This window comes from Sapajus apella, unplaced genomic scaffold (genome assembly GCF_009761245.1).
Source record: "Sapajus apella isolate SASKATOON/1434 unplaced genomic scaffold, GSC_monkey_1.0 scaffold29, whole genome shotgun sequence".
In the NCBI taxonomy this organism is placed as follows: domain Eukaryota; kingdom Metazoa; phylum Chordata; class Mammalia; order Primates; family Cebidae; genus Sapajus; species Sapajus apella.
In genome coordinates, this window is record NW_022436969.1 from 23,142,127 (window position 1) to 23,167,311 (window position 25,185).

General features: G+C 55.9%; 2 protein-coding genes across 4 annotated transcripts in view; both read left to right on the forward strand.

Annotated features, from left to right (window-relative positions):
* Positions 1–25,185, forward strand: part of PRELID3A (PRELI domain containing 3A) — a 152,034-nt gene that overhangs the window by 67,858 nt on the left and 58,991 nt on the right. The gene's annotated exons all lie outside the window — the stretch shown is intronic.
* LOC116561332 (taste receptor cell protein 1) lies at positions 15,963–18,745 on the forward strand. Its single transcript, XM_032293094.1, has 5 exons — positions 15,963–16,008; positions 16,193–16,323; positions 16,669–16,733; positions 17,026–17,165; positions 18,519–18,745. The coding sequence occupies exons 1-5, from the start codon at positions 15,963–15,965 to the stop codon at positions 18,743–18,745; spliced, it is 609 nt and encodes a 202-aa protein (XP_032148985.1).

Below are 25,185 nucleotides of genomic sequence, written 5' to 3' on the forward strand. Positions count from 1 at the left end.
CAAGTGCTGGGTTACAAGTGTGAGCCACAGTGCCCAATCCTTTTTTCTTCTTTTATATATTTATTTATTTGTTTGTTTGTTTGTTTTTGAGATTAGGTCTTGCTCTGTTACCCAGGCTGGATGGTGGTGGCGTGGTCCCTCAGCCTCTTGAATAGCTGGGACCACAGGTACACACCACCACACTAGGTTAATTTCTTTGTATTTTTGGAAGAGATGGGGTTTTGTCACACTGCCCAGTGGGGTTTCAAACTCCTGAAGTCAAGTTATCTGCTGACCTCCCAAATGCTAGGTTACAGGCGTGAGCCTCTGTGCACAGCCCTTTCTTCTTCTTCTTCTTTTTTTTTTTTTTTTTTTTTTTGGATATTCAGTCTTTTTCTTTATGCAGGCTGGAGTGCATCGACGTGATCATGGCTTGCTGCAGCCTCAACCTCTTGGGCTCAAGTGATCCTCCCACCTCAGCCTCTTGAATAGCTGGTACCACAGGTGCACACCACCACGCCTGGGTAATTTTTGTATTTGGTAGAGATAGGATTTTGCCAACTTGCCCAGTCTGGTCTCCAACTCCTTAACTCAAGAAATCTGCCCACCTCGGCCTCCCAAAGTGCTGGGTTACAGGCATGAGATACTGTGCCCAGCTCTTTTCTCCTCTTCTTTTTTTTTTTTTTTATCTTATTCTTTTGAGATTAGGTCTCTGTTACCCAGGCTAGAGTGCGATGGCATGGTTACAGCTTGCTGCAGCCTCAGCCTTTTCGGCTGAAGCCATCCTCCCACTTCAGCCTCTCAATAGCTGTGACCACAGATGCACACCACCACACCTGGCTAATGTTTTGTATTTTTTGTAGACATGGTGTTAGCCATGTAGCCCGATCTGGTCTGAAACTTCTGAACTCAAGTGATCTGCCGACGCTGACCTCCCAAAGTGCTGGATTACAGGCATGAGCCACTGTGCCAAGCCCTTTTTTTTTTCTGTACTTTGTTTTTTCTTTTCGAGATTAGGTCTTGTTCTGTTACCCCTGCTGGAATTCAGTGGCGTGGTTACAGCTTGCTGCAGCCTCAACCTCCTGGGCGCAAGAGGTCCTCCCCTCTCAGCCTCTTGATTAGCTGAAACGACAGGTTCACACCACCACGCCTGGCTAATTTTTTATATTTTTGGTAGAAATGGGGTTTGCCGTGTTGCCCAGTCTGGTCTTGAACTCCTGAACTCAAGTGATCTGCACACGTAGGCCTCACAAATTGCTGGGTTACAGGCGTGAGCAACTATGCCCAGCCTTTTTTTCTCCTTTCTTCTTCTTCTTCTTCTTATTGTTTTTAGATTAGGTCTCCCTCCACTACCCAGACTGGAATGCAGTGGTGTGATCAAGCCTTGCTTCAGCCTCAACCTCCTGGGCTCAAGCCATACTCCCACCTCAGCTTGTTGAATAGCTGGGACCACAGGTGCACACCATAACACCTCGCTAATGTTTTGCATTTTTGGTAGAGATGTGGTTTTGCCATGTTGCCAAGCCTTCTAACTGCAGAACACAAGTGATCTGCCCACCTAGGCCTTCCAAAGTTGTGGGTTACAGGCATGAGCTGCTGTGCCCTGCACTTTTTCCTTCTGTTTTTTAGTTTTGTTTTGTTTTGTTTTGTTTGAGATTAGATCTCGCTCTGTTACTCCAGCTAGAGGGCAATGGCATGGTCACGGCCTGCTGCAACCTTTACCTTCTGGGCTCAAGGGATCCTCCCACCTCAGCTTCTTGAATATCTTGAAGCACAGGTGCACACCACCACACCTCACTAATTTTTTGTTTATGGTAGTGACAGGGTTTTGCCATGTTGCCCAGTGTGGTCTTGAACTCCTGAACTCAAGTGATCTTCCCCCGTCGGTCTGCCAAACAGCTGGGTAACAAGTGTGAGCCACTGAGCCACTGTGCCCAGCCCTTTTTCCTCCTCCTCCTCCTCCTCTTCTTCTTTCTTCTTCTTCGTCTTCTTCTTCTTCCTCTTCTTCTTCTTTCTTCCTTCTCCTTCTTCTTCTTCTTCTCCTTCTTTTTTTAGATTAGGCCTCCCTCTGTTGCCCAGGCTGGAGTGCAGTGCTGTGAACAACCTTGCTGCAGCCCCAGCCTCCTGGGCTCAGGTGATCCTCTCACCTCTGCCTGTTCAATAGCTTGGACCACAGGTGCACACCATCACGCCTGGCTTAATTTTTGCATTTTTTTGTAGAGATGGGGTTTTGCCATGTTGTGTAGTCTGGTCTCGAACTCCTAAACACTAGTGATCTCCCCATTTCGGTCTGCCCAATTGCTGGGTAACACGCATTAGCCACTGTGTCCAGCCCTTTTTTCTTCTTTTTTTTTTTTTTTGAGATTTGGTCTCATTCTGTTACCGAGGCTGGAGTGCAGTGGCGTGACCAAACTTGCTGCAGCCTCAACCCTTTCGGCTGAAGTGATCCTCCCACCCCAGCCTCTCAATGACTGTGACCACAGGTCACACCACTACACCTTACTGATGTTTTGTATTTTTTGCAGACATGGTGTTTGCCATGTTGCCCAGTCTGGTCTAAAACTACTGAACTCAGTTGATTAGGCCACCTCAGCTGTTGATAGTGCTGGGTTACAGGCATGAGCAACTGTGCCAAGCATTTTTTTCCCCTTTTTTTTTTTTCTTTTTTTTTTTTTTTAGATTAGGTCTCACACTGTTACCCAGGCTAAATTGCAGCGGCAGGATCATGGCTTACTGCAGCCTCAACCTTTTGAGCTAAAGGGATCCTCCCTCCTCAGCCTCTTGAATAGCTGAAACCACAGGTGCGCACCACCATGCCTGGTTAATTTTTTGCATTTTGGTAGAGGTGAGGTTTTGCCACATTTCACAGTCTGGTCTCGAACTCCTGACCTCAAATGATCTACCCACCTCGCCTTTTCAAAGTGTGGAGTTACAGGAATAAGCCACTGTGCCCAGCTTTTTTTTTTGTTGTTGTTCTTTTTCTTATTTTATTTTATTTAGATCAGATTTTGCTCTGTTACCCAGCCCAGTGTGCAGTGGCATGATCACAGCTTGCTGCAGTCTCAAACTCCTGGGCTCAAGCATCGTTTCACCTCAGCCTCTTGAATAGATGAAACCACAGGTGCACACCACCATGCCTCGCTTTTTGTGTTTCTGGTAGACATGGGGTTTTGCCACATTTCACAGTCTTGTCTCGAACTCCTGAGCTAAAGTGATCTACCCACCTCGGTCTCCCAAATTGCTGGGTTATAGGCGTGAGCCACTGTGCACAGCACTATTTTCTTCTTTTTAATTTTAAAATTTTTTTTGTGATTACATCTCCCCCGGCTTGCTGCAGCCGCAACCTCGCATGCTCAAGCGATTCTCCCACCTCAGCCTCTTGAGTAGCTGGGACCACAGGTGCACACCACCACGCCTGGCCAATTTTCTGTATTTTTGGTAGAAATGGGGTTTTGCTATGTTGCCCAGTCTGTTCTCAAATTCCTGAACTCAAGTATTCTGTCCACTGTGACCTGCTAACTTTAGCAGTGCTGGGTTACAGGCATGCGCCACTTTGCCCAGCCCTTTTTTTTTTCTTTTTTCTTTTTTTTTTTTTGCGATGCAATCTCGCTCTGTCCCCAGTCTGGAGTGCAGTGATGCTATCTGGGCTCACTGCGATCTCTGCCTCCTGGGCTCAAGTGATTCCCCTGCCTCAGTCTCTCAAGTAGCTGGGATTACAGGTGCACACCACCACACCCGGCTAATATTTTGTATTTTAGTAGACACCGGGTTTCACCACGTTGGCCACGATGGGCTCAACTCCTGAGCTCATGATCTGCACACCTCGGCCTCTCAAAGTGCTGGCATTACAGGCGCCCAGCCCTTTTTTTAAAAAAATAATAATTATTATACATATATATATATACACACCCATATACATATATGTATAGATTAGGTCTCGCTCCATTACCCAGGTTGGATTACAGTGGCGTGACCAAGGCTTGCTGCAACCTCAACCTCGTGGGCTCAAGCGAGCCTCACACCTCAGCCTCTTGAATAGCTGGGACTACAGGTACACACTACCATGTCTGGCTAACTTTTTGTATTTTTGGTAGAGATGCGGTTTTGCCATGTTGCCCAGTCTGGTCTCGAACTCCTGAACTCAAGTGATCTGCCCACCTCGGCCTTCCAAAATGTTGGGTTACAGGTGTGAGCCACTTTGCCCGGACATTTTTTCTTCTTATTCCTTTGTTTGTTTGTTTGTTTGTTTGTTCGTTTTTAGATTACAACTTGCGCTGTTACCCAGGTGGAGTGCATCATCGTGACCACAGGTTGCTGCAGCCTACCCCTCCTGAGTTCAAACGATCCTCCCACCTCAGCCTCTTGGATAGCTGGGACCACAGTTGCATAACCCCACACCTGCCTTTTTCTATCCTTGGTAGAGTTGGGTTTTGCCATGTTGCCAAGTCTGGTCTTGAACTCCTGAACTCAATTTATCTGCCCACCCTGGCCTCCCAAAGTGCTTTGTTACAGGTGTGAGCCACTGTGCCCAGCCGTTTCTTTCTTTTTTTTCTTTTTTTTTAATGAGATGAGGTCTCGCTCTGTTACCCAGGCTGGAGTGCAGTGGTGTGATCACTGCTTGCTGCAGCCTCAACCTCCTGGGCTCAAGCGATCCTCCCACCTCAGCCTCTTGAATAGCTGGGACTACAGGTGCCCACCACCACATCTGGCTAATTGTATTTTTGGCACAGATGGGGTTTTGCCATGTTGCCCAACCTGGTCTCTAATTCCTGAACTTGAGTGACCTGTCCACTTCAACTTTCCAAATTGCTGTGTTACAGGTGTGAGCCACTGTGCTCAGCCATTTTTTTAATCTTTTCTTTTCCTTTTTTTTTTTTTTTTTTTTCAGATTAGGCCTGACTTTGTTATCCAGGCTGGAGTGCGGTGGCATTATCACAGCTTATAACAGCCTCAACCTCCTGGGCCCAAGTGACCCTCCCACCTCAGCCTCTTGAACTGCTCGAAGCACAGGTGCACACCACCATGCATGGGTAATTTTTTGTATTTTTGGTAGAGATGGGGTTTTTCCATGTTGCCCAGTCTGGTCTTGAACTCCTGAACCCAAGTGATCCTTCCACCTTAGCCTCTTGGATAGCTGGGACCACACATGCACATCACCATGCCGGGCTAATTTTTTGCATTTCTGATAGACATGGGATTTTGCCATGTTGCCCAGTCTGGTCTCGTACTCCTGAAACCAAGTGATCTGCCCACCTCTACCTCCCAAATTGCTGGGTTACAGGCGTGAGCCACTGTGTCCAGCTGTGTTTTTTGTTTTTCAGATTAGGTCTCACTCGGTTACCCAAGCTGGAATACAGTGATGTGATCACGGCTTGCTGCACACCACCACACCTAACTAATTTTTTGAATTTTTTGTGGAGATGGGGTTTTGCCATGTTGCCCAGTCTGGTCTCGAAATCCTGGACTCAAGTGATCTTTCCACCTTGGCCTCCCAAATTGCTCCGTTACAGGCATGATCCACTGTGCCCAGCCCTTGTTTCTTCTTTATTCTTTCTTTAATTTTAATTTTTATTTTTTTTTTGAGATTACGTCTTGCTCTGTTACCCAGGCTGGAGAATAGTAGTATGATCATGGCCTATTGCAGTCTCAATTTTCTGGGCTCAAGCAATCATCCCACCTGAGCTTCTTGAATAGCTGGGACCACAGGTGCACACCACCACACCTGGATAATTGTTTGTATTTTGGATAGAGATGGGGTTTTGCCATGTTACCTCAGCCTTCCAAAGTCCTGGGTTATAGAAGTGAGCCACTGTGCCCATGTCTTTCTTTCTTTCTTTCTTTTTTTTGAGATTAGGTGCCACTCTGTTACCCAGGCTGGAGTGCTGCATGGTTTGTTGCATCTTCAACCTCCTGGGCTCAAGCGATCCTCCCACCTCAGTCTCTTGAATAGCTGGGACCACAGGCACACACCACCATGCCAGGCTAATTTTTTGAATTTTGGTACCGATGGGGTTTTGCCATGTTACTCGGTCTGGTCTGGAACTCCTGAGATCAAGTGATCTGCCCACTTCCATCTCCCGTAGTGCTGGGTTACAGACCTCAGCCACAGTACCAAGCCCTTTTTTTTTTTCAGATTAGGTCTTGCTCTATTACCCAGGCTGGAATGCAGTGGCCTGATCACAGCTTGCTGTAGCCTCAGTCTCCTGGGCTCATGCAATCCTTCCAACTCAGCCTCCTGAGTAACCGGAATACCAGGCAAGTATCACCACGCCCCACTAATTTTTAAATACTTTGTAGAGACAGGGTCTCCCTATGTCGCCCAGGCTGGTCTCCAACTCCAGGGCTCAAGCCATTCTCACACCTTGGCATCCTCATAGTGTTGGGATTAGAGGCATGAGCCAATGTGCCTGGCCTCAGTACAGAGGCCCTGAATTTAGCATATGCAGCCCATTACAGATGATCCTTTGCAGTTCCAGCATCCCTGTAGTTCAGTTCCATGTCTGATTTTCAGCCTCTTCTGCTCTGGGCAGGAGAAGAGGGTTTCTGGCTTCCACAACATGCTCTGAGCTGACAGGTTTAAGCCTGTCATTCCCTTTCTTCGAGGTGTCTAAAGTAATCAACATAAGTCAGCAATTCCACAATCCTTATAACTGCAGTTGCCCGCATACTGTTCAAATGCCAGCACAGTGTTTCTCAAATTTTAGCATTTACAAGAATCATGCTGAGGGCTTGCTAAGACACAAATTGATGGCCTCACTCCTAGAGTCTCTGATTCAGTAAGTCTAAGGCCGTGTTTGAGAATTTGCATTTGGAGAACTTTGTTCCAGAGCCACTGCATCAGCAATGCCTGCCCTTCCACCTGTACCATATCCCAGTCCACAGTAGGCGAGTGTCCTAGCGGTGGTACTGCTGCAGCGTCCCACCGCAGCCCTACCCACTCACCACCAGCAGGGGGCCCTGTTACCACCTGATGAGTGACTTCTGGAATCCTGTCCTAAAAGTCGACTCTCTAGGGCTACTTTTGTTTTTATTTCTTTTTAAAGTTTCTTTATTTTTTAACTTTTATTATTATTCTTATTCTTTGAGACAGTCTCACTATGTTGCCCAGGCTGGAGTGCAGTGGTGCAATCTTGGCTCACTGCAACCTTCACCTCCTGGGTTCAAGTGATTCTCCTGACTCACTCTGCTGAGTAGCTGGGATTACAGCTACTGGCTATAGATTACTGGGATTACATGCCTGGCTAATTTCTGTATTTTTTTAGTAGGGACTAGGTTTTACCATGTTGGTCAGTCCGGTCTCGAACTCCTTATCTCTTGATCTGCCCACTTTGGCCTTCCAAAGCACTGGAATTACAGGCGTGAGCCACCATGCCCAGCCTTATTTTATTTTATTTTATTGTTTGTTTTGTTTTTTTAAGACGGAGTCTCGCGGTTTTGCCCAGGCTGGAGTGCAGTGGCACAATCTTGGCTCACTGCAACCCTGCCTCCACTTCTGGGTTCCAGCAATTCCCCTGCCTCAGCCTCAGGGAGCCTTGGTTGGGTCCCTGGGGCAGGGAGGGAACTGGAGGGCTCTGGCTTGTGACTGGAGGGATCGGGGAGAGATGGGACTGTGAGCACTCCCTGGTCCACCCAGCCCCAGGCCTGAGGTCAGCAAGGCAGGCTGGCGCTGGAGCTCTGAGGCCTTGAATGTCACATGGAGAATTCTGAATTTGCAGAGGATGTGCAGGGTCCCAGGGGCTCCCTCACCCTCTCCTCCCTGTTTTTCCTGTGAGCCCATACGTTCTGTCCTGATCAAGGGGCCTGAGCTCCCAGACCTTCACAGCACTTCTCTGATGAGTAAGATAACAGACAGGAGTTTAAAGTCTGGATCCGGCAGGCACTTGCCAAGGGCCACGCAAGGAGAGTAAGATGGCATGAGCCCTGCCTCCACCGGAGCTTCTTGGGCTGAGAGGCAGGAAAGAGCAGGCCAGCTTGGCCCCCATCCCTGCAGCTGGGGAAGCCTGCCCTGCAAGATACACAGGCAAAGTGCAGCATCCGCTGGCCCCACTGCCTGAGTGTCTAGGCAAATGTCTTCCTGGCTCAGCCCCTGAGTGACCTGCCTCTGTCCTGCTCCTCCCCTTGGGGTCCCACCTTGCCCGCTGCCACCACACTCCAGGACCCTTTGGGGCTCCACATACCCCCTCCTCTGGCCCTGGAGGAGGGACACAGGATGACCCCCAGTGCAGACTCCTCTTTCTGCCCCAGGGAGCCAAGTGGGATGGAGCAGATAGGAAGCCACAACCCTGGACTGTCAGTGAAGAAGGGTCCCCTCTGTGCAGGGAGGCGCATGGAGGGTGTGGAGAGGGGCAGAACTCTACCATGGAACAGCAGGTATAACTGCAGCTGGACTGCAGGCCTGGCAAGGCTCAGGAGCTCAGAGGAGGAGGGGAACGCTGGGCTGAAGGGCCAGGGAGGTCCTGGCAGAGGGGGCTGAAGCTGGCACATGACAAGAGGAACATCACCTGACCTCCTTTCTGTCCTGGACACTACGGGTGTTTTAAAAGTATTATTGTTGAAATATTTATTCATGTGAGGCCAGAATTCCCACTGAATTTATTTCAATATCAGGATGGGTTAGTTCAGGTCCTGGGCTGGCCTCTGGTGAGAGGCTCAGGCAGGGGAAGAACAGTGTGAGAGACAGCCCAGGCCTAGCCTGGCACACAGTCAAATGCCAGACTTGCCTACCCCTGACCCCGCACTGAGTCCTGACACTTGTCACAGACTCCGCCCTGGTCCTGGCCAATCTCTGAGCCCTGATCTTAGACATAGATGGAACCCTGACCCTGGCCCTCACAGAGCCCTGATCTCCAGTTCTTGATTGAATTTTCTCTAAAATTGTCCCTCGTCAGGGGAGGAGAGGGAGCCTGTGCCTGGCTTCCTGAGCACTCCCCACTCCTGGAGCCTGGGCCCTCTGCCTGATGGCATGGAATGGCATCAGATGTGTTTCTGTCCCTTATCTCTTACCATGTCCCAGGTAGCTGCTGCTTTCCCCATTGTTGCCAGGCAGGCCTCAGTACCAAGAGAATCTCTAGCAGAGGCCCAGCAATGCCAGGGCCCTGCCCCCCAGCTTTGGCTCCAGCCAGCCTGATCTGGAGGGGACAGGAGATGAGGATCCAGTGTCCTAGAGTGTGGGCAGGGCCAACAGGGACCAGATCTTCCTGGCCCTGAGTGTGCCAGAAAAGGGGGCGGCCCTGCCGGGCCCAGCAGGGGTTGGGCCTGATGCTGCTTTCACCCCTCCTCTGTGGGACACCAGCGACCTCACACACAGAGGCTTCTCAGCAGTACCAGCTCCACCAGGTGAGACCTGGGCATCATGGGGGCACAGGCAAGGGAAGAAGATTGGGGGTGCAAGAGTGGGTTGGCTGGTGGGGAGATGGGGTCACAGCCCATGAGATGGGTGGCCGTGGAAGGGCTTGTGGGAGAACAGGGGCCAGTGAAACCAGGACTCAAGGTAGAAGTTGCCAAAGGCTAAGCCTCCCTCCCTGCCCTTGGGAAGCCATCCATCCCCACCCCCACCTGGCCAGGCTGGCCCCTTCACAGCTTCTGCCGAGGAGCAGGAAGCAGCGGAGGATGCCAGCTTTCCAAACAGATGAGTTGTGGTGAACCGGGAGGAAGAAGGGCCGCGCTGGGAGGCGTGTGCGGCCGGGGCTACGGGCCTTGCGGAGGGGGGTGGGTCATGGAGGATTGCTTTTCCTTCCTTGGAAAATATCTCCAACTGGGAGGGGAGACAGCTGGGGAAAGGGGTATCCAGGTAGAAGGAGCTGGGTGGGGCCAGGAGGCTTCGGGGAGGACAGGAGTCTGGCCGAGACCCTCTCCAGGTCTGATTTCCTACTGAAGAGTTTCAGCCATTATCTTCCCACCAGAGGAGGTTCTGGTGACCTGGGACAAATTATGGCAGGGCCACACAGATGCCAAGAGCCTGGTGGGAGAGGCTTTGGAAACTCCCCAGGACCTCAGCAGGTGAGGTAGGGGCTAGGTCTGAGGCCTGAGCTATCCCACGAGGCGCCAGCCTCGCGCCCTGCCTGTCCCCTGGCAGCTCTCTGAGCCCCTTAGGGTTGACATGGCTCTTCTGTGTCAGAGGCTGGGGAGGGGCAGGAGCATGAGGGGAATTCGCAGGGAACCTGGGAAGGACTGCTCTACCCAGGGGCACCAACCTCCACACACACCCTGCCCGTCCGGAGCTCTGATCAGGATTCCACATGGGAAAAGCGCTGGGGGAGGGGGACTGTTCTCTTCTGATCTGCCCCCCTCCAAACCCCCATACAGCCTGATGGAATGGGACAGGAGCTGGCCAGGGGATGGGGCATGGCTGTTAATACCAACGCCTCCCAGTGAGCTCCACACCAGCTGGACACAGACAGAGCTCCCACCACTGCCACAGTCAGCACCTCCAGCATCCCCGCAGCCACCGTTCTCATGACTGCGCTCACCACAGTTGCTCCACACCACACCCAAGCCCACACTCACGCCCCATCACCGGCACGGCCGCCACCTCCATGGGAAGACTGAACAGGACTCTGAACTCCTTCTCAATGTGTTTTCAGGCCCATCACCACCCAGGCTGGGGAGCAGGCTCATGCCATCCCTATTCAAGACTGCAGCCGCAGAGGCTTTGCTGGAGGCCACCTGGCGAGTTAGGGCAGCCAGGTGTGCACCCCAGCCGAAGGGGTGGAAATGTGGGAAAGGCTGGGCAACATGAGTCCTTTCCTGCAGGGAAATTCAAGAGGGTGTCTCTGTGTTTGTCACCTGCTTCCGAAGCCTCAGTTGCCTAGAGTGCCTTCAGCATGGGCGTGCAGTGGCTTCCAGCTGCTGGGATTCTGCTGGCTGGTAAGGGAGTGGGGTGGGGTGGCTGGGGCTGGGCCACGGGTCCTCCTTCTCAATGAATTTCCTGGCCTTCGTTGTCCTCATGTGGGTTTCACTTGAACAGCATGGGGGATACCAAGATGGGGCCAGGGTCCACTCCTCAGTCCCCCAGGCTTGGAGCTCCCAGATGGCACTCAGGGTGACCAGCTGTGGGGAGCCTGGCACAGAGCAGATCCTGCATGGGTCTCAGTGTACCCTTGTAGGTAGGTGTGGAATTAGCCCCCAAGGCTTTCAGAGATGCTCCCCACCCTCCCCCAACATACCTTTAGGTCCGGCCTTCAGCCTTCTGTGCTCTGAGGATGTGCTAAGGCAATAGCCTTATTTATGCTGAGGACTGGGCAGCATGTCCCAGCACCCTCAGGCTGGCCTGGACCTCACGGGTCATTGGAACAGAACAGTCCAGGGCCCCAGCCTGGAGACAGCATCCCCCTGGGGAGCTCTTGAGGCGCTGGGGGAAGGGCCCTGCAATGGGGTGGAGTTGGGGTGGGAGGCACAGAGGGTCCTTGAGGAGTGTCAGGTTCCCTCCTGCTTCCCTCAGCTCTGGTGGGTTAGGATCAGTGCACTTACCTGGGGTAGCTCAGTGGTTTGGGGCCAGAGCTGGGCCAGGATTTGGATCTCCGCACGCCCCCCCCCCCGAAACGAGGGAGGCAGCAGGGAGTGTGTGGCATCTGAGAGGCTGTGGGCAGTCCCACCCCCAGCTACCTTGGTGGCAGGCAGAACTGGCCTCTCCTGTTGGCAGCTCTCTGGATGGTCTCAGCCTCCGCTCTGATCCTTCCTTCTACTGACAAAGACCCCGGCTGGCCCCCCTCAGCCCCTGGCACATCTGCTTTGGAAGGCAGCAGCGAGAAGTCACTCCTGTCACTGAAACTCCTGCCAGCCATGGCTGATGGAGCCTCTCTCAGTGGAGAGGAAAGAGGAGGCTCCCAGCACAAGGGCAAAAGCCCTCTCTCCCAAGGTGACTGGGGACCAGGAAGCCCCTGCTGCCTTGTCTTTGGATGCCCTCTCGGATCAACCAGTCCCTTCAGGAAGTGCTGGGTCTCAGGCAGGACCCCATCTGGACCAGCCCCTTCAGTACCAGCCTGGCCTACAGTCCACAGAACCACCGAGTCCCAGCCAGCATCCTCAGTGGCTGGACCTGTGGCTGGACCTGCGGCTGGACCTGCAGAGGAGATGGTGGTCCCTGGATCTCCAGAGATTGCTGCCACATTCCCACCACCAGCTTCTCCTGGCCCAAAGCACCCCAGGTCTGGGTAAAAGTCCAGTGGGGCCCCTGGGCTGTCTGTGACAACCCATACTCCTGCCCCTGCAACCCTGAGGACACCTGGCACCCCTAGGCCAACCCAGCAGCCAGCTGGAACATCCTCTGCCCCTACCACTCCTGCACCCATATCTGGATCCCCACCGCAGCTGCCCTGGCTCGTCAGCAGGCACACTTTCAGTCCCCGTGGCTGGATGCCATCAGGGGCCAGCAGCTTTGGCCCGGAAGCCTCCCCATCGCTGACATTGGTTCCAGGGGCCTCGGGGGAGGCTATGTTCTCAGAGCCCCCTGGCCCACTTGTGTTTGCGTCAATCGTTAACACGTTGGCAGTCACAGAGCCTCTTACCCCTGTAGCTCCAGGGTGGTCAGTGTTGGCCGTGACCTCCCCAGTCCTCACAGGGGGCTCAGGGTCACATGGAGAGGCTGTGGTTTCCAGCCAGGGCCCGGAGCCCAGCGTTTCTTTGACATTGCCATCAGCCTCAGCAGCACCGCCTTCACAGTCATCACTGTCCTCTCCATGCCTCTCACCTGTGTTGGCCCCACCCTCATCCCCACTACCCACTGTTCCATCTTTGTCACCGTCACTGTCCCCACCACAACTGCCATTTCAGTCATCAACTGCCTCCCTATCCCTAGTCCTGGCCCCGTTTTCCCCTGTAAGTACCAGAGCTGAGACCTCTGTAGATCCTTCTGTGTCTGTGTTCCCACGCACAAGCACAGATTCTCTCACTGATACCTCCAGCCTCCCACCCACCCCACCACTCCCGACAGTCACAGAGCCAGCCACTCTGCAGAGGACAATCCAGCCTGGGCCAGGGGTCCCTGCCAGCCCAGCCCCCACAGCTACCCTCCCTCTCAGATGTTCCTCCAGCCTTCCCCCTGCCCTGCCCAGCCCTGGCTCCCTAGGGGTCCCTGGGGGTGCTGACCTCATCCAGTCTTCTGCCCTGCCTCACCACAGCCAGACCTTCTCATGGCAGGACTCGGTCTCCTCCGCCCCAAGACCCAGTCACGTGACCAGCTCCGTGACATTTACAATCACCAATGAAGCCTTCTCAGCTGCGCTCTTGAACCCTGCCTCCCAGAAGCACCAGCTGCTGCATAAAAGCATCAGCCACCAGGTGAGGGCCCCTCCTCTGGCCCACAGGTGGCCAGTGAGGCAAAGTGAGGCAGGGTTCCTGCAGTTCCAACCAAAGCCACTTCCACCTCGATTCTGGAACCATGAGTGCACTAGCCAGCAAGTGCCATTTCTTGCCTGTCATCCAGGGGGAACTCTGAGGCTCTCTCCATTAGTTTATTGGTTCATTCCCTCGTTTATTCAACTCATTTCTTCCTACCACGAACTGAGCACCTACTATAGCAGTTATGGTGCTAAGTGCTGGGAGCACGCTGGTAAGCAAAAGCAAGCAAGGCCCCTGCCCTCAGGGAGCCCGCAGTCTGGAGGAGGGGACAGCCCTACAATGAGTGATCAAACAAATCCAGATGTCACTGTAGTTGAGATATGCTATGGAAAGGGGAAGTGCAGACAGGATAGACAGCAAGAAGGGGCTGCTAGGGAGAGGGGCTGCCCAGACAACACCTCTCTGAGAACTAGGAATTTAAACTGGGACACAGAAGGTGGCCAGATGAAACACAGAGGGGCTTTCTAGGCAGAAAACAGCACCTGTGAGGACCCTGAGGTGAATAGGTGGTCGGAGGCAGCAGAGGCGGAGGGACACAGGGGAGAGGGGCTGGAAGGAGAAGGATTTGGAACAGGGGTGGGAGAGGGAGAGGGGGAGGCCTGTTAGGAGCAGGGCAGTAGTCCAGGTGAGAGGTCTGGATGGCAGACCAGCGTGGCAGCTGTCCAATGACGGCGTTGGAGAGCTGAGAATGACTGCATTGGAGAGCAATTGTCAAGAAAACAGCAGAGAGAGAAAAACCTAGGAAGGCTGGGTGTTAGCTGCAGCCTCTGTCTCCTGGGCTCCTCCCCCCTTGGCTTCCCGAGTAGCTGGGATTATAAGCACACACCATCATGCCTGGCTAATTTTTGTATTGTTGGTAGAAAAGGGGTTTTACCATGTTGTCCAGGCTGGCTTTGAACTCCTGGGCTCAGCAATCTTCCTGCCTCAGCTTCCCAGAGTGTTGGGATTCCAGGCATGAGCCTCGGTGCCCAGACAGAACTTGAGACTTTCAGCAGAGGGTGATTGGCAGGGTATCTCTGGCTGCTGTGTGAGGAGCAGCTTGGGCAGGGCCAGGGAATTCCAGGTGGTCCGTGAGGGGCCACGAAGAAAGGATTGAGGGTGGACGAGGGTAGGCGGTGGGGTGCAGTGTGGGGGCGGGATAGGGTAGGAGGGAAGGTGGCAGTGGATGGCACGTGCCGGCCTTCCATGCCTCTGCCTGTTCTCAGCTCCAGTCCCTCTACCAGGAGGCCTTCCCCAGCTTCCAGCGCATCGGTGTCCTGGTCTTCAGGTGAGTGCACGTGGCTGTCAGGGCCCACCCCTCACCCACCAGCTGCTCTGACCCTTCTCAGCCACGAGGGCACTGTCCCAGGTGCCTAGCCCTGCCCCTTCCACCTGCTGATCAGGAGCATCCCAGGGGACAGGCAAGACGAGCCATGGACAGGCAGGGAGGAGGCCCACGTCTGATTCTGCCACTGGCTGTGCTATATGACCTCAGATGCCCTTGACCTACCCTGAGCCCTGATTCCAGCTGCAGGATTTGAACAGGAATGCCAGGCATTGTCGGAGTGCAGTGGGGAAGGCAGGACAGCAATGGCAGCAGGCATGTAAATGATATGCAAAGGAATGCAAATCCCTTGGGCCGGGCCCTCGACTCTGAGCCTCTGGGGGAAGAGGATGCTGGGGGAGACACTGGAGAGGAGCCCTGCAATGGCATGAGGAAGGCTGAAAAGGTCCGAATCGCTGCAGGCCCACTTGAGTTGTGAGCTGTGTGAACTTTGAATCCTGCAAGTCGTTTAAAGGCTCGAATGCATCCAGGGACAGGAAGCTCACTCTCTGTCCAGGCCATACTCCAGAGCTGCTCAGACAGTTTTCCCTTTTAAAAACTGAAGCTTTCTTCTATGACGTCCCTGTCCTGAGCCAGAAGAGAAGTTTTCTCTCCCCAACTTCAAGACGCACAGCACATAAGTGCTCACAGGAAGGACAAAAGTTATTCTGGACTCTTGTTTCCTGGCATCTCCCCAAAAGCTTCTTCAGTGCCCTGCTGAGGCCAGGCTACCTCCTCAGGACATGGGCAATTAGTCCATCTCCCACTGGCTTTCAGAGATCCTTCAGGCCTCTCACTTCCCTCTCTCCAGAGCTCCTTGTGATGCAACCAAAGTTCTTTTTCGCAGTGTGACCCAGATTAGCGTCCTGAGAGCTCACAGCCAGCTGCTGCCTGGCTGGGTAACCTGCCCTGGGCTTTCCCTGGGCAGGATTCATGGTATTCCCATGACAGCCAGCTTGCTGGGGTGTTCAAGGGAACTCAGTTTCATTGAGTGGCTGGAAAAGGGATCATTAGTCCCCTTGTACCAAGGAGCCAGCCAAGGCCCAGAGGGGTGGGGTGACCTGCCTGGAGTCACACAGGGAGGCTTTTCTCTGTGTGGCCCGCGGCTTCCCCTGTGGACTTTGCTCCCTTGGGATGCCAACTCTGCCCAGCTCCCAGGCCCCCACTGGGCGCAAACGACCCATCATGCCCCCACTGGCCCTGGCTGAGGATGTGGCTCTGCCCCCACAGGCCTGGCTCTGTAGCCGTGAACGCCTCCCTTGTATTTGGGGGCCATGCCCCAGGCCCTTCTCCCTGTGAAGTCCTCTGGGCTTTGTATCGCAAAGTGAAGAGCTCAGGGCAGATGCTGGGGAAGCTGTCACTGGCTGAGAACAGCCTCACCTCTGATGGTGAGTCCCATCCCCAGCCCCTACCGAAGTGCCTTTTCACCTGCCCGGGGCCGGGGTGGGGCGGTGGGGGACTGGGTAGACTCCCTAGAGGGATTCAGCTTCTGCCCTGACCCTGAAGCAGCTGGCGGTGCAGGGGGTGAGGAGGGTCCTGGTGCCTCCAGAACTCCCACCCACGGCTCTACAGGGGCTGACCTGATCACCCTGGCCCGGGAGACCATCAGTATCCGCTTCACAGCCATGAAGCCCTTCCTGCCGCAGCTCCTCGTACGTGGCTCTGTCCCCTTTGTCCTGCTGGAAGGTCAGATCCTCCAACAGGTGAGGTGGCCTGTTCTACCCCTTCTGGGCCCCAAAACGCTCACTATGGAAGCAGACCTCCCAGCATGCAGGCAGCACCCAGCTGTGGCACTGTGGGGGAAGGCAGGTGTGGAGGGCACCGTGCCATGCCCTGCCCTGGGGGAGAGGGTGGTCTGAAGGGGGAGGTGACTCTGTCTGAGTGGGAACACAGCCAGGCTCTGTAAACAGATGCCCCCACCCAGGACACGTGTTTCAGGGTGTGCTCCCTCCCAGGTCCTGCCTCCTGCCTCACCTGGTCCCCTCCCCACACTGTGTCTCAGGAGAGACGGCTCCCGGGCCTGCCCCGACCTCCAGGCTTCCCCACAGGTCACGCCAGTGGTGTCAGGATTCTACAAGGCAAGTCCCCAGGAGAGGCCCCTGCTCCTCTTCAGGTGTGTGAGATCGCCCTCCCATCCCCAGCCAGCCCTGCTGCTCTCTTGGGGGCTGTCCTGGGGCATAAGGAAGCAGCTCTGTCCCAGAACCAGGATGTAGGGATGTAGGTTTGGACTACCTGGGAAAGGACTTTGTCCCAGGCAGCTGCAGCTTGGCCGTGTAAGCTGGCTCTGCCTACCAGGCAGGGAGCCCGAACGCTGGAGGGGTGCACGGTGGGGACACCCTACCTGCTACTAGAAAAGTACGGGAAAGAGCTTGTGACCCCTGCACTCTCCCGTTGTGCTTCTCCAGCAATGCGGACCAGTGGGTGGGCGTGTATATCGAATACAAGTTCCAGACCCCCGTCCCTACCCACCTCCAAGGCCTGGCTAATTACTTGGCCCAAAACATAAGAGACCCCATTCTCCAGAAATCCAGCATCGTGGCCAATGGTGAGTCGGGGCTGCGACCCCTGTGTGTCTTTGGGCCAGCAGGCTCTTCCCTCGCTGTTCCCTTCTAGAGAATGGGCAGAATTTCCTTCAGACAATACTTGCTCATGTGTTGGGGTTACAGAGAGGAAGAGGGCATAGAGCTTTAGCAAGGAGCTGGTTAGAGGCAAGGGGCAGCCGGGATCAGCGGGACGAGAGGGTCCAGCCACCTCCGATTGCCCAGGACCTCACTGAGTCCTCACATGCGTGACAAGATCTGTCCCACCGAGTCAGGGGCCAAGGCACTCAGCTCTGTCCCAGTGCTGGGGATACGGGAAGCCATATCTCTTCTTGGGGCCTCCTGATGGGACAACTTCTGCAAGCTTGTGCCGTCCAGAGAAAGCCGCTCCGCACCACATCAGGAGAGCGCTGTGTCCGGACAGTGTCTCCAGCTACACACAGCCCGGGGCTGCTCTCCAACGACCCCTCAGCCACAGACGGTGCTCGTCCTCCTACAGCCTTCTGGGGTGCAGTCAGGGGTGCCCCCTTCGGGCTCTGCCCTTGCACCCACTCCTACACAGCTATTCTCCACGCCGGCAGCTCCAGAGACCAGACTAGTTTGGGCCTCCACCTCTGCAGGCCCTAACCACCATCTCTGCTCCCCAGGGAGCCAGCTCCCAGCAGACCGGCAGCATTCTCTCTTCACTCCCCAACACAGAGGGCCCATCACAACCCTCTTAGCAGATGGTAGAGCTCCCCACATGTCCTCGTCAAGAGGGCTTTGGCCATAGGCACCGTGACCTCCTCCCAGGGAGTGAAATTTCTTACATGTCTCCCACCAGAGCAGAGACAAAACAAAACATAACAACAGCAAATGTTAAATTATCAGCAGCATTTCCTCCTAGCATCAGGTCTCGGGTGAGCAGTGTATTCCACTGGATGGATTAGTGCAGGAGGCGGCAAACGTTTCTGTAGAGGGCCAGATGGGAGCTCTGTCAGGCTCTGCAGGCCAGTGGGTGTCCGTCACCACCTACTCACACCCTGCCCTGAAGCAAGAAAGCAGCCCCAGGTAACATGTCAGCAAATGAGCACAGCCACATTCCTGAAAATCTTCTTTTACGGACCTGGAAGTTTGCATATCACGTACTTCTCATGTGTCACAAGATATTATTCTATTTTCCATGTTTTCAACCATTTAAACATGTGAAAGCCATTCTTAGCTCATGGACCACACAAAAACAGGCAGCAAGGAGTGTGGCCCTTAGATCAACCGCAGCTGGCCCCTGGACGGAACATGAACGCTTGGGTGTGGGTCCCACGGCAGGGCTTCCAGCAGAGGGGCACAGGCTGATGCCGCCTCCACCCCTGTGGTTCTAGGGGAGAAGGCAGAGCTGGTGCTGTCTGAAGTGTGGCTGCAGATCCTGGGCCAGCCCCACACCAAGGCCTTGGAGGACAGAGCCAGCCCTGAGTTCTGGGCACTTCAGGGGCAGCTGAGCAGATGGGTGAAGTGCTGGGATGAAGGGGGCTGGGGAAGAGGCCCCGGGGGGATGGGAATGACTGCACAAGGCTTTAGTACAGCTGTGACCCTCTTCATCCTCTCCTGACCCCCCAGCTGACCCTCGTCCTCAGACCTCTGCAGAACTTTGAACAAGTGGTGGTGGAGGAGTTCCGGTGGGTCTGAGGTGGCCGTGGGTGACCCAGAGCTCAGACCTGGGTTCTGGGGTGGAGGGCAGGAGGCTGGAAGAGATGACCTCCCCTAGCCCCCCAGGCTGTCCAGGACCCTGAAGTCTGCAATGACCCACCCACCAGGCTGGACCCACTGACTGCCAGAATGGGAGCCACCTTCTTCAGGGAGGCACCAGCCCAGGCCCTCGTGTGGGACCACGTGCGCCAGGGTCTGCACACCCTGTGGGAGGCAGAGGGCCTCTTGGTAGAGATGGTCATTCCAGACTTTGGTCAGTACCTCCTTCCCTCTGCAGGCCCCCTCCCTCTGTCCATCGGCCTCCTCCCTCGGACTCGCTGCCTCCGCATGCCCTGATCTGAAGCCTGCCTCCCCTCCTCATGGAGCCCTCCAAGCTGCCCCTAGCCCCAGCTCTCTAGTCCCACAGCACCTTCTGGGTCCAGACTCTGCCTTCCCAGAAGCCTGGGAGGCAGGGCCCCGCCTGGCCATGGCCTTCTTGCTCTGCTCCAGGCACCCCTAGCCCCGCAGCCTCAACTGCTGGAAGCTTTCTTCCTGGCTATGCCGTGGCTCTCCTCATCCTGGGCCTCCTGCTCCTTACACTTGCCCTTGTCCTGGTGAGTGTGGCTGGGCCCGGGCTCCTTCCTTAAGGGGCAGGCTGAGCCGTTGACCCCTCGACCCTCTGAGCCAAGCTGAGGGGTGAGCAGGTCCCTTTACACCCCTGATTCCCACACCCAAGCCCAGTCTCTCCTCACCCTCCAGCTGGGGCGGTGGGGTGTGGGGCCAGGGGGCTGGGCCTGATCCCAATGTCCCCACCCTTCTTGTCAAGGTGCTAAAGTGGAGGGTGTGCCTCAGGGTGTCCAGCCTGGGGTGTAGAAGCACACAGGGCAGTACAGACGCTCTCCAGACAGGTAAGTGGAGGGCCCTTCTCCGAAAGCCCTGCCAGGTGTTTCTTCTGGGTGGGGTCTGCCGCCCCCGCTGCCAAGGCCTCCTGCAAACACTCCTGGGGGGCCGATGCTGGCAGTGCGGGAGTGGTGCAGTCAGTGTGCCAGAAAAGCTCCTGCTACTGTGGGCAGTGGCCCAGGAGGCTGAGCAGACTCCCCCAAGCCCACACCACCTACCCTAGCCCATTCCCAGCTGCTTCCCACCAACCCTAGAAATGATGTTGAGAGCTAACAGAGACTGAACTTAGGACCACAGGAGGCCAGGAGACCCGGGGCAGGGCACAGAGGGTGGGAGGGAATCTCCTTTCCCCAACTTCCACCGCATGAGGGCCAGACAGTGGCACGCCAGGTCCAGGAAGGACATGTGTGGCCCCAACTCAGTCTTCCCTCTGTCTCTTGGCCTTTCTTCTCCCAATTCCCGGGCCAGGTGGATGTGGGAGGAGAGGCAGCGCCATCCCGGGGGCACCCAGACTCAGTCCTCACTCCTGGCCTCACTCCCTTTCCTCTACACACAGGCGGCCCCTCACCCTGCTGCTCCCTCTGCTGAAACCGCAACTCCAAACCTGTGCTCTCCTGCCCTTCACCTTGCCCCATGGCTTCCAGACAGCGCCTCAACCCTGAGGAATGAATCCCGAGTTCCAACACTGCTGCCTTTCCCGGGAACTCAGCCACCGAGGGCCAGGCACCAGTCCAAGGTCACACAGCCAGGACTTCTTCCCTCCTAAGCCCCCAAGGACTGAGCCTGCAGGGCTGGGACAGAGGCGGGATGGGGAAGCCGTGCCTTGTCAACCCACGCAGGGAGGCTGCTGCCATCCCCAAGATGCATAAAGCAGAGGACACCCCTGCTTCCCCGTCCGCGCTCACTCAGGGCCCTGCTCCAGTGCTCGGGGCCCAGCCTCCATGCCACAGGTATCGGGCTCGTTTACAGAGAGGGAAACGGTGGCCAAGAGCCTCCTCAGCACACACAGCTAGACCACACAGAGGACTCAGGCGCAGCTGGGGGGTCCGTTGTCTGCTGCCAGGGACCACGCTTTGGAGAGGGAGGAATGAGAGTGAGCTGGGTGCTCACACACGGGGCACCGGGGGCTAGGGCAGAGCCAGCCAGGAGGAAAGGGCGAGGTCTGATCCTGTACATTCCCATCACAGAGCCCTCGGAGGTGGGCTGCTCAGGCCGGCCCTGGGGTGGCCCATCACAGCGGGCCTCAGACAGCAAGACTCCGCAGCTCAGCAGCCCTCCCATGGCGCTCACAGGGCACCTCCATCCCCACAGAGCTGGGCTAAGTTTCCCTCCCTGGGGCAGGAACTGAGCCACAGAGCGAACAGGAAGGGGTCAGAAGCCCGCCCGAAAAGGGCTGGGGCAGGGGCACGCTATGCCCACCTGGTCTGGCCCAGTAGAACTGGAGGGACTGCCAATCCTAAGAGAAACGCTGATTGTGATTTCTAAATAGTTAGATAGTCATCTGGTGTGAGGAGCTGGGAGGGCCCCAGGTAGAGCCCACAGGAGGAGGAAGAGTGAGAAGGAGAAGGAGTCAGAGTGGAAATGGGGGCTGCTGAGGGCAAGGCCCACCCCTCTCCCCGGCCCCCCACACCCAGCAGCTCTGATTCACTATGCTGCAGCCAGGTCCCTGTGGCTCATTTTCTGGCCTGAGACAAGGCAGACTCCCAGGACAGAGACTGTGGCCGCCCCTGTAGCCCCTCAGTGGCCTGGGGGTGTTGTGGAGGGGCAGGTTTGGCCACCCCCTGGGAACACCAGGGTAGGAAAGGGCCTTAAGCTGGAAAGTCCCAGCAGCCCCTGCGCCCATCAGGACACCACTGAGATGCAGCGGTGGTGGAACCCGGGAATGGTCTTTGAACCCACGACCTGGAAGAGGGAGCCAAGGAAAGTCCTGGCCCAAAGGCTCCCCTACCTGCAAGGTGTGTGCAGACCCAGTGAGGGGACCCCCAGAGCCCAGACCATGAGCTTACATGGCCAAAGACAGAGGCCAGCAGCACCAAGACATCAGAGACGGCGGGTAGAAAGGTCACCACATTGGGGTTGACTGTGGCCGGCAGCCAGTTCCTCTGTACTTCTGGAATGCACAGCCTTCTCCTTCCTATCCCTGAAGCGCCCCTTCCCCCACCCCAGCACCCCGAAGACCACTCTTGCATATGCATCTGTCCTGGGTCAACCCCACTGTCCAAGCACCCGCAATTTCTGACTAGAGAGCCAGGACCGAGCAGGGTGCAGGAGGGTCCCTGGAAGATGCCCCCCAGAATGCCCAGATGCCTACAACGTGCCTCATGAGGCCTTCTCAGGGAGGGAGGGTGATGGCAGCCTTGTTCTCTCCAGCTACCTCATCGCCACAGGAGCCCTTGCAGGCATTACGGGAGAGAACTGGCTCACTGGAGCCAGGACCAGGATGGACGCAGCCCTGAGGCTGAGGCTGGCTAAGTGGGCTCTGGAGGACTCTTGCCTCCTCTTCAGGCTTTGGTCTCCTGGCTCTCCGCAACCCAGGCTGTTTCAGGCTTTGCATGAGGCCTTACACAGAGACAGAGTTCAAACCCAGCTGGTGAACACAGCCGGCTTTAGGGAGGTGGCACATACCTGGCATTGGGGGCACGCAGCAGGGAAGGGAGCCCCTGGGGTGAGTGTGGCCTGTCTGGAGGTGCCACAGTGGCAACTGCACCACATGAGGAGAGAGGTCCGCCTGGAAGAGTGGACCAGCCAGATGGACACCAGGCTGGACGGCCACCACCAGAACCTGCAGGACAGCAGACGGGGCTGGGAAGGGACAGATGACAGCTGAGGGGCAGGGAAGGCGGGTTCCTCCACACAGACATGTGAGGCTTCTCTAAGTGGGTCTTCCCCGTGGGGGAAAGGGGACACGCAAGACGCACTTCCAGCCTACCTCAAACCCATCTCAGGCCACCGCCAACTCACCCAGGCTAGCTGAATTGTCACAGTGAGCCCAGAATGGCACAGCCCTATCCTCCAGATGGATAAACAGTGGGAGAGGTGCATCTCACAGCCAGGAGCTGGCACTCAGACCCAGGTCGAACTGCAGTGCTGCCTCAGTGGCTCTGCCTGCACCTCCTCCAGGACCCAGTTCCCACTAACAAGTGAGCACTCAAGTGTGGATGCAATAGGTGCTATTAACCCCTTCCGGCTGCTGGGGAAAGGGAAGCAGGGCACAGACGACTCTCCCAAGGCCCAAGTGACAGGGCTGGTTCAACCCCATCTATCTCGGCCACTACATCCCCATGGCAGAGGCTCTACCGGGATCTAAACCTGGAAGGTGGAACTCCTTCCGATGTCCCACCCAGGGCACAGCACGCAGCCCCATGTTTGGGGGGCTGACAGTATGGGGAGGTGACAATGTGGGAAACAATCCCGCCTGGGCCAGGACCTCACAGATCCCAGGGTTCCCTAGGGCCAGGAGAGACTGGAGCCCACGCTGACACCCACCAGAAAGCTGAATTCCACACCTGCAGGAGACCAGGAAAGGGGTTCAGCCTCCATTGCACCTGCAGTAAGGTGAGACAGGCACAGGTGTGCGCCCTGCTTCCAACCAGCCTCGGGGGCAGCAGGCACATCTCCTGCCTGAACTTCCTCTCCTGCCTCTCCCAAGCAGAGGAGAAGGGGCAGCCGCCCATCAGTCCATTGCCTAGATTGAAGTCACTGAAGTTGGTCCCAACAGGCGAGTGTGACCCCTGACTATCCCAGGCCTGGCCCAAGGCAGTCTTGTCTCTGGTGAGAACCTGGTGGACAGATGTGATGTCTGCAAGTGGCTCTATAAATCTCTTATTGAGGATAATCAAGGAAATGGGCAAGACCATCATGCTCAGCCAAGAACCTGGCAGGCCCGAGGGAAACCAGGGACAGACAAAAGTCAGTTTGGTTCCAGGTCTGGCCCTGGAAGGATGGCGGACTAGGCGCCAGCCATGGTGAACGGGAATGGATGGCCACGGGCTGGGTGGCCAGGGCTGTCAGCTCCTGCCGCACCTGTAGAACGTCCACCCAGGCCTGGCTCTGCGCTCACGCTTCTGCCTAGAGCCACACCGGCCTGAAGTAGGGATGGTGGTAGGAAAGGCACTTGTAGCCACACGTGGGCACGTAAGCATGGGAGAGAGGGGTATTGTGCCACAAAGAGACCACAGAGGCCAAGAACTTAAGCAGATGTCACACCATCAATAAACCCCCTGGTCCTGGGTCACATCAATTAAGTCAGAGCCTACCCTGACCCTGAAGCTACAGCTCAGTCGGGTTCAGACTCACAAAGAGATGTTAGTGCTGGGCAGGGAGCCTGGCCCGCCTGTGATGTCCAGCAAAGCTGTGTGCTGGACAAGACTCTCTGAAGATGAGTCCAAGGCAAGGACAGCTGTGCCTGGGCAGGGAGTGGGGGAAATGCCCAGGGGACAGGCATTTAACTGAGGCCTGAGGACCTTTAACCAGGTGGGGTGAGGAGGCTGAAACCTTTAACCAGGTAGAGTGAGGAGGCTGAGGACCTTTAGGTGGGGTGAGGAGGCTGAGGACATTTAGGTGGGGTGAGGAGGCTGAGGACCTTTAACCAGGTGGGGTGAGGAGGCTGAAACCTTTAACCAGGTGGAGTGAGGAGGCTGAGGACATTTAGGTGGGTGAGGAGGCTGAGGACATTTAGGTGGGGTGAGGAGGCTGAGGACCTTTAGCCAGGTGTGGAGACGAGGCTGAGGACCTTTAACCAGGTGGGATGACGAGGCTGAGGACCTTTAACCAGGTGGGGTGACGAGGCTGAGGACCTTTAACCAGGTGGGGTGACGAGGCTGAGGACCTTTAACCAGGTGGGGTGACGAGGCTGAGGACCTTGAACTAGGTGGGGTGACGAGGCTGAGGACCTTTAACCAGGTGGGGTGAGGAGGCTGAGGACCTTGAACTAGGTGGGGTGCCAGGTCAGGACGTGCAGAAGAGAAGGTGGTATGGCAGCAACTGCCTGAGGCCAGGCTATAAACTTAGAGGCCACCTTGTGTCGCCTAAACCATGCTACTGCCCAGACAGCATCCTTCACATGCGAGAGGCAGGACTGGGAGGGTCCCCAGGCCGCTCTTCCCTCCCGCCCCAAGCTGGTTCTCATCCCTCACCAGAGGGAAAGTGAAGTCTACTATGGGTCACAGCCTGCCAGGTTCTCTGCCACCTGATAGAAGGGACGGGGGGAGCTGCAGCTGGGTGAGGAAGAACCCGGGTACCAGAGCTAGAAGAGTGTTGGGGAAAACCTTGAACCCGACCAGGACCTGAGCTCTGCCTGGCTATGGTGACCCTGAGCCAGGTGACCCTACTTAGTCTCAGTCTGTCACTCCGTCTCACGGGGGGATGTCAGCATTACCTCTGGAGTCAAAGTAGGTAAGCCAGAGTGACCAGAGTTCCCAGTAGGAATCAAGACCAAAGGATGCGGGGTCTGGCCTTTCCCTG